At 39.7% G+C, this 9,254-nt stretch overlaps 1 protein-coding gene across 1 annotated transcript in view; it reads left to right on the top strand.

The window, feature by feature from the left end:
• The first annotated feature begins 3,717 nt into the window (after nucleotides 1-3,717).
• The window catches only part of SELENOP (selenoprotein P), a 28,556-nt gene continuing 23,019 nt past the window's right edge, over nucleotides 3,718-9,254 (top strand). Inside the window, exons 1-2 of the mRNA XM_069221486.1 lie at nucleotides 3,718-3,824; nucleotides 7,826-8,048. Of these exons, the coding sequence (XP_069077587.1) occupies nucleotides 7,843-8,048 (206 nt within the window). The 5' untranslated portion in view covers nucleotides 3,718-3,824; nucleotides 7,826-7,842. The remainder of the gene's footprint in view (nucleotides 3,825-7,825; nucleotides 8,049-9,254) is intronic.

Genomic DNA, 9,254 nt, shown 5'->3' with positions numbered 1-9,254 from the left:
AATTAAAACACAGGAATAATGTGGGCCTTCACTCTGTCCAAGCTAAATGTGCACAAGTACACTTTCAAATTAAATGGTTTCTGTGTGTTTTGTTATGTTGAATATAAAATGGCTATAAAGAATAATAGTGCTTAAAATACTATAACAAACATTTTTCGAATGATGATTAAATGTGGCATACATGAGACAATATATTCATTTGTGCACTTTACTTGTATGAAATTCGATGCACCATATTTAAATGGGAAACATTTTCATGTTATGAGGAAAAACAACCACCCTTTAATTTCATGTTTTAAGAAACATAATGACAAAGCCAGGTTATGCTCTCTTAGTAGTTCTAAGAACCTGGAGAGAACATCAGCATTGGTGCGGTCTGTTCCAGGACGGTGCTCCACTGTAAAGTGCATTCACTGTAGGGATATGGTACACCTCACCAGTTTGCGATTCTCGCTCCTCATCTACATTAGCCATCTGAGCAGTCTGTGGTCTGCTTCAACCTGGAAATGAGCACCAAAATGGTATGGTCTCAGCTTCTTCAGTGCCCAGACCACTGCAAAGGCTTTACTCTCTATTGCACTCTACCTCTGTTCCTGCAGAAGTAACCTCCTACTGATAACCCTGCTGTGAGAGCAGGGCCCCTACACAATGCTCTAAGGTTTCAATCTGGATAATGAATTCTGTGGAGAGGTCAGGAATCATGGCCTCCTTCAGGTTGGCTGGGCTGTTTCTTAGAAGTTGGCTCTGTCAAGGGTGCCACACATATTGACAAATCTCCTGTAATAATCAAGGAGGCCTAAGACAGCTCTCACCTCTGTCTGGGTAGTGGGGGTTTCCCAAGCCAGAGTGGTCTTCATCTTGGGCCGGTGTAAAAGTCTTGGTATCCCACCAATGCGTTTCGACTCCCAAGTCTTGCTCACGGTGAGCAAGTCTTGGGAGTTGAAACGCGTCGTGGTGGTGAAGGTGATGAGCTAATACTGAAATAAAATTGTATGGTATGGACACTTTCCTGGAGTGCAGTGTATCAATACTTTTTGTGGATATATATATATATACATACATATATATATATATATATATATATATATATATATATATATATATATATATATATATATATATAGGAACTGACATGAAAGCAGTTCCTGTCAATGTAGAGAGTTATCTATAAGGCAAGCAGACAACTAAATTGGGTGAGCAAAGGTCCCTCAGGGTGTTAGAGGTATTATCCTCCCCCATCCCAACAGAGTTAACCCGTCCTCAAAATTCTAAATAAGGCCCATTGTTTTTCTTGCTTCTATAATGAGATTTGAATTAAGCTTTTCAACTGTAGTGTGTTGGTCACTTTATAAGGGGCCCTAAGAAATTGTTTCTATTTTGATCATATCACCCTAAATATTAGATGGCTGTATGTTACTGGAATACAACATTTCCATTTCTGGTTTTTGCTTTTACAAATCATTTTTTAAAGTATTTAAGACTGGTTTGTTTTATTGAACTGAACCAGAATGAATAATTACAGAGTGCACTGAATTGCTGCAAAAAAATAGTATTATTTCATAACATGGAGCCTTTTGGTGATCCTATATCTGGGCCTTGTACATTCTCATGGCTTTGTGAGGGACAGTGAGTTTATAGCATTAGAGGACTAAACAGTTTTAAGTAGTCTTAAAAAAGTTTTTCATCTTTATCGTTAGTCACATCTGCATGAAAATGTAAAGGAATAGGAGCATTTGTGGAGCATGAGACAGCTCAATAAAAGGCCTCCTATTCTGCACTATGTCTATCAAAATAACATTCAAACATTTGGGACCTTTAGACCTATAATTTGGCACTTACATGTAAGTCAGTTTTGGCACTAATGGACTCACGTCACACAATCACAAGGTTTGTAAACACAAAAATACTTATCATTTTGTATAAAACCTTTTTTTATTAGTTGGACATTTTTTTAGACTCGTAAAAGAACTGTTTCAATTGTTTTCTGATTTGCAAATAGGAGAGTTCATGAAAGGGGTTTCCTTCCTCCCCTTTCCAATCCAGAAAGGAATTTATTGATAGTTTGTGACTGCAATTGCTGTCACAACCCATTGATGAGCTAATGACCCCAAGCTGGCGTGGTAGCTAATTTGTAAAGGGCAAGGGGCCCTTTAAGGACACAATGTTGGCAGCCTTGGAAGAAGGAGTGAGTTTTCTAAAAACCGCCAACCGAACAGTGCAGAATCTCTACTGTATAGCCAACAGCCGGGTAAATACTGAAGTTGTGCTATTTGCACGGCTGTCAGGCGACGAGCACAGAATCTCTATTATTCAGCCAGCAGCTGGGTAATTATGTGTTTTCCTGTTATTTGCACAGCTGCCGGAAGAAAAGTGCAGAATCTCTACTATCTAACCAGTGGCTGGGTAAATAGTAAAGTTTTTCTGTTATTTGCATGGCCATTAGTCGCAGTGTAGAATCTCTACTGCTTAGCTAGAGGCCAAGTAAAAAGTGGCTTTTTTGCTATTTGCATGGACACAGGCAAAACAGGGTAGAGTCTCTACTATTTAGCCAGTGGCAAGGTAAATAATGTTTTTTTTGTTTTACTACTTGCTCGGCAGTCGGACAAACAGTGCAGAATCTCTAATACTTAACCAGGTCAATAGTTAAGTTTCTCTGCTTTTATCAGGGCCTGGTCAAATAATAAATAATTTCTAGTATTTTGCCAGTTGCCGAGTAAATAGCAGAAAAATCACTAATAGTGGCCAAGAAAAAAGCTGCTATCTTGTTTGAATGCAACAAGTATCATTTTAGAAGACATTCAGGATTATATAACATTGTTAGTTTTAACTTTAGTTAAAATGATAATCGTCAGCAAGATTAAAGGGGGGGGGAGTGAGGTTCGGATTTTCCAACAATGTCACTGGCGTATAATGTTATAATAGGTTACAGAGGGGCTAAAGGGGCAAAGGAAAGGGAGACGAATATGGATTAGTAGGACGAAGTGAGAGAAAACACATTATTTGTAAAATAAGCAACATTGTTGAAGACGTTTAAAACAGAGAGGGAAGAGTGTGTGTTTTTTTTGTCTGTGTGCATGAAAAAATTACTTTTGCAATCTGACAGACACCCCACCATACCAGACTGAAAGCACATGTACCCCACTATTACATGTACCCCACTATTTGGCAGAAAATAAATGTATTAGTGGGGAGATAACACCTTAAATATCCCCTGAAGCTACGCCTCTGGTGATCGTTTGAAAGTCACCAGTTCACGCGTTTGGAAAATGCAATTTTAACACTTTGTTTTTCTAGTACATTAGGGTACATACTACTTAAAAGAGCCTTTTTTAAACTGAAATATTGGCAATGTCAGTCAGAGCTTTCAAGCCGAAGATAAGGCAGACAAAAGCACGTCGCAGCTGTAACTCAAAGACGAGATAAACTAAACAAGATAAATGCATACACAGCAATCGGGCTTCTAAGTTCGCTTGAGCAATTTAAGAATGCGAGGCCCTCCCTTCCCCTAACGGGCTGTACCAATAACTGCTTCAGAGTGGGAGACAAAAGGGCGGAACTTTCATTCGATATAAACTATTTTCGCGTTTGGTGACCTATTAACTGTTCCAACTACTTAAAAACCTGTAAAGATCGGTGTCATTGGTTTGTATGCGCGCTGTCTGCTAAAGGTAAAGTATTTGCTTCGCTTGCAAGGTCATGCCACATAAAACTGTTGAACTTTGTCCCCCCTGGACTCTGAACAACAAGCACGGTATAAATGGGACGGGGCAGCTGTTCTCAGAATGTTTACTTCAGCAGCAGCGAGAGGGAAACGAAGTAGAGAAGTGAGTACTGAAGTATTCATCTGCCGCTATTCATCTAATTTCTTAATAAATTGTACTGGGCGTGTTTGTTCTTCCTGCTGTAATTGGTTGCAGTGTTTACAATAAGCCATCGCACAAGAAAGATTTACATGTTCATTAGAATCTTTGGAAACTTTATGCATATGAATTTAAAAGGTATTTTTGAGTTACTTGGCACAGCGGCTACTTTTGTAAATTGATGCAAACAAAGACTGTTTGCAGTACATGACGAGGTATTTTAGTCTAATCACTTTTGTTTTTTAAGAGTGAGACTGAAGCAGCTCAGGCCTTGTGCTGCAGGTGGCCGTATCATGAGTGGTCTACACAGAGCCGATCCCCTGTTTTTTGTCCTCGAGCTGTGAAACATTTAGTTTAAAAAAACATGCTGGCACTGCGTTGCGTGAGAGGGAGAGAGCTGTAAAGCCTTATGTCTACTAAGACATGGCACTGTCCTGCCCTCTCCTTCCTAGCGCTCAGCACTATTACGATGCTTACCACCATGCACACAGCTCTACACCTTAGTGCAAGGCTGTGTGAGTGCGATTTCTAACTTGGGTTTCATGCTGGAGGGTACGCTTTTAAAACAAAATATTTTGCCTAGACACACTTTAAACTCTGAATATATCCTGTACAGTGCAGCACACATACATAGTGGGAAACAAATTTGGGGTAATAAAATAATTTTTCCAAGTTGAGCACCGTGTCTACTATTGTTAGTAGATAGAGGGTTCCATCAAAACCCACGGGTTTGTGTTTGGAAATGTTCATGTGCCAATGGAATGCCCTCCACCCATGGAAGTACTGCAAAGCACTGATTTGCTTTACTTTCAGCAGGAAGATCTTAAGAAAGGGGGCCCTGGGCCAAACGGATTTTGGGGAGCCCTGTTCAGAAGAGCTTTGAATTTATGATCCAATTTCAGCTCCTTCATGTCCTCTTTGGCCAGGCGAAAAATGCACAGGCACGCTTAACTAAATTTGAAATGTGCTTACATCTAAGATTCAGGGATAGTGAATTGTGTTTTCGATATATAACACAGCAGCAGCTCACTAATATTACTGCAAATAATCTCTGTGACACCCTCCCATTTCTCATGAGGTTCTGTTTTGATCTAAACGAAACTTTTTATGGTTGCACATGAAACATAAACACAGCATTTCTCTGCCAAATGTCTGTAATATGCCTATCACTCACATTAAAAATAAGTTAAAGGCAAACGGTATTTAAAACAATTTGTTTAATAATTACTCAAGGTCATCCGGGAAGGAGTCTCTGCAGAACAGAGATAGCTCTATAAGGGGACCCCTGAAAGGCTAGGGACCTGGGCAAGAGTACACTTTCCCTGTGCCTCAAAATGCCTTGTACTTTCAAGGACTGTTGTTACTTTGCATTTAATCACCAAAAAGGCACTTGATAACTAAAGTTTTAACAGCCAAATACGTATTTCAAATAGCTTGTAAGGTAACATGTACCCTGGTGATTAAATCAGCAAGTGTGATGGGCGCTCCTACTCAACAGTATTTGGGCTGTTGAAGTGGCAACAGTGCAAATAGTAAAATCAGAAGAGCTTGGCATAGGGAGAACTGGCTGTTTTCTTATTTGTTCTCTTACAAATTCGCTACAGAATATGATGGTGTCCCTGTTTTCCATTTCAACACTTAAGGGTAGATTTAAGAGTCCCTAGTGCCAACTTTGTGCTGCCATAGCGTTATTTGTTTTACGCTAAGGTGGCATTTTCCCCACGCCATATTTACAAATAGGCGCAATGCATGCTGGGTATAATGTATGCAAGGGAGGGGCGTTCCCACGTTAGGGGGTCAGAAAAAATGGCGTAAAGAAATCTAAGAGATTTCCATGCGCAATTTCGTCCGGCACTTTTAACACCTGCTCAGAACAGGTGTTAAAAGGGTCATTCCGTTATTTATAATGGGCTCCTATGTATTCTGCAGGCATAGCACCAACATTTTGGCGCTACTCCTGCAGAGTACAACAATAGCGTTAAAGTTAAAATTAAGCTATTGCTCCCTACCCTGCACCATGGTGCACTGTATTTTAAATACAGCGCACACGTAGTGGCGGTAGGGAGGTGGTGGAAGGTACCTGTCTGTGTTAGTGTTTCAGAACTTGACAAACTTGTTGACATTTATCTAACTTGTAATTGACGTCCCTCAAAAGTTTGTGTTTTTTTTTTTCCCAGACCTCTCACCGTGGGTCGGTGTAAGCATTGTTAGCTTTTTACATGATGCTGCCACCGTGTGGAACTTTCTGATTTGACATTTAAACATTGGCTCAAACCCGTCTTGAATGGTCTTTTAGTTGTGTTTAAAAAGTGGACTTTTTTTTTTTAACTTGTCGAATCAAAAATACACTATTAAACAGCAATAACCAATTTCAAGATTGAGCGGAATAAACTGAAATTTAAACCGCATGAGTTCATTAGATGCCAAGAGAAAACAGCAGTAGATGGGCAGTGTTTTCTTTTCATGGAAAGAAAATCATTACAACAGGTTAAAAAAGAGTATTTGTTATATTACTCCCAACATTGTAAAAGTATTTAACGGAATTTCTCCATTTAAAAACTCAAAATCTGCAAACGCTTTTGAAAAAACAAACCATTGTTTACAAATATGCCTAGGGTCCAGTTGCAAAGCCTTTAGTGCACCTCAGTTTAACACCCGTGTAAAAGGCATGCTTTATGATTGCAGATATATTTTGTATTCAGAAAACATAAAATACTCATAAACGAATTCACTCACATGTAATATTACACTACTGTCAAGTTAGGTCATGTAAATATTACGTGGGATTAGCTCAACCATTCTGTAGGCATAAACAATTTCTATCCCTGCCCGCTAGTCAAACGTGATACTGTTGAAGGTTTGGTTCTGTCAAGGGCAGGACTTTAGGCCACATGTACGTAGCTTTTTTTTTTCTTGGGGCAAACGGCCTGATTCACAGAATCGGGCCGTTTGCCACAAGAAAAAAGCATTTTAGTATGTAGAGACCCTATTTTGCGATTCGGTAATCTATTTACCGAATCGCAAAATAGGTTCGCTAGTCACAATTAGGAAGGGGCGTTCCTTTCCTAAATGTGAATCGCAGTGCAATGTAGGAATGTTTTCTGACTGTGATTGTAGTCCCAAATAATTGCAGTTAGCACCAATTTGAAATTGGTGCTAAGTTATTCGCAAGCGGGAAAGTGGTCCCCTTCGGACCACTTCCTGCTCTGAAAAAATAAAAATAAACTTTTCATTGCTGTTTTTTAACTGCATCCCGTTTTCCTTTAAGGACAATGGGCTGCATTTAAAAAAAAAAAAAGAAAAAAAAAAAAAAAAAAAGAAAAAGCTTTACTTAAAAGCAGTCACATAGATGTTGGTCTGCTGTCCTCTGCAGGCTACCATCCCTGTAAGAACAGCCATTCACAACGGGGTCACAAATTGCAGCCTACCTCATGAATATTTATGAGGTAGGTCATTTGCAACCCCGATTGGGAATAGCAAACAGTGTCATTGATACTGTTGTACATCAAGTTTTGCGAGTCGCAAACCCTAATATTCGTACATGTGGCCCTAAGTCCCCCATCAACAGCGGGAATGCTGAGAAACACCTCAAATGTGTGGGGTTTGATGCAGAGTTTCTGAACGTGGAAAAATGTTTTCCCACGGTGTAAAGAAAACATAATGTGTAAGTGCACGTTTCCTAGCATTTATACTTCATAATAGCAAAATCATGTACATTTGCGAATGTGTAAATGCTATACATGGGAGTTCTCCTAGACTTTTTTTTTTTGACAATTACAACAAATTGTAATTTTGGTTTGCACTGTATCTGTAATATTATAATTGTAACCTTCTTTCTTACTAACTGGCTCTAGCTTAAAAAACAAACTTTTGTAGAATGAAAATTCATTCTGCAACTGTGAATCATACACTGCAACGCTATGAGATATTCTACTATAGTAAGACATTTATTTTCTCTTGTGCAGGTGCAACTACCCCCACAATGTGGGGAGGAGGGCTGGGGATCGTCCTGGCTCTCTGTCTCCTCCCAGGTGGAGGAGCAGAGAGTCAGGGTGAAAACCACCACTGCAAAAAGCCCCCAGACTGGTATGTTGAGGACCGCAGCCCAATGCTGGATTCTGCTGGATCAGTGACAGTGGTGGCTCTTCTGCAGGCTAGCTGATATCTTTGTGTGTTGCAGGCTTCCAGGTATGGTTGGCGTATATTGTGCTATTACATAAATCTTTACAACACATGCTCTGAAACACAACACAATGAAAGGATTGAGACACGTAATGTCTGCAGCAATGGGTTAATTGATTCAGCATCGCTACCAATTTGCATTTTTTTCTACAAAGCTATATATTATAGTTAACTCAGAAAACACACAATAGGATTGGGACACGTAATGTATGCAGCAATGGGTTAATTGATTCAGCATCGCTACCAATTTGCATTTTTTTCTACAAAGCTATATATTATAGTTAACTCAGAAAACACACAATAGGATTGGGACACGTAATGTATGCAGCAATGGAATAATTGATGCAGCATAGCTACAATTTGCATTTTTTTCTATAAAGCTATAAATTATAGTTAACTCAGAAAACACACAATGGCACAACTTTCTTATAAGAAAGGTATGTTTTTCAACAAAACAATACTTACTTCAAGAATACAAACTAAATGCTGGAGAGTTACTCATGAGTATCCGTTCACCAAAATTCCAATACAGGCGGAGGTGAAATCACACGCCATTTAACCTTTTTTTTCTCCTTTTATTTATTGAATTTCCACTCTAACAAAACGGCAATAACAAGAGTAATATCCACGTGACATAGTGTGACACGGTGACCAGTTGAGTCAAACTGAGCAGTTAACATTGTTACATGTGCGTGGTCATCAATGGTCATTTCACAGACGCAACAATTAATCGGTAGGACCAGTAAACCATTACAACATAAATCACCCCACTCCAGGTGTGTGTCGACAACATGGTAGGTGATGAGCAATAGCAAAATCTTGGTGAAGTTAGTACCCATAGCTTATATCCTAAAGGTGGAGTGCGCCCCATCAGTCTGGATTGAGTTTCAGCAAGTAGGTCCTCAGTGGCTCTCAAAACTCACGAGAGCGTGCCGCTGGGGGTAGCGTTACTGCATATAGGTCAGACCATTCCTCACATATTGACATATCTTTCAGCCAGTCTTTAAACCGTGGAGTGAGCATACGGCCCCAGGGCATCACCACTCTGCATTTTCCCAGGAGTAGTGTTAGGACAACAAAATGTTTTGGGGTTATCCTTAACATATCCTAACAGTATCACAAGGGGGGGTTTTGAAATGCCTGGTCAATCATGTCGTACAGTGCCGTCATAGTTTTAGACCAAAATGAGGCCACGGTCGGACATGTCCCCAT

Source organism: Pleurodeles waltl, chromosome 1_1 (genome assembly GCF_031143425.1).
Source record: "Pleurodeles waltl isolate 20211129_DDA chromosome 1_1, aPleWal1.hap1.20221129, whole genome shotgun sequence".
NCBI lineage: Eukaryota > Metazoa > Chordata > Amphibia > Caudata > Salamandridae > Pleurodeles > Pleurodeles waltl.
Note: the sequence above shows the minus strand (reverse complement) of the source record. Positions and strands in the feature narration are given on the sequence as shown.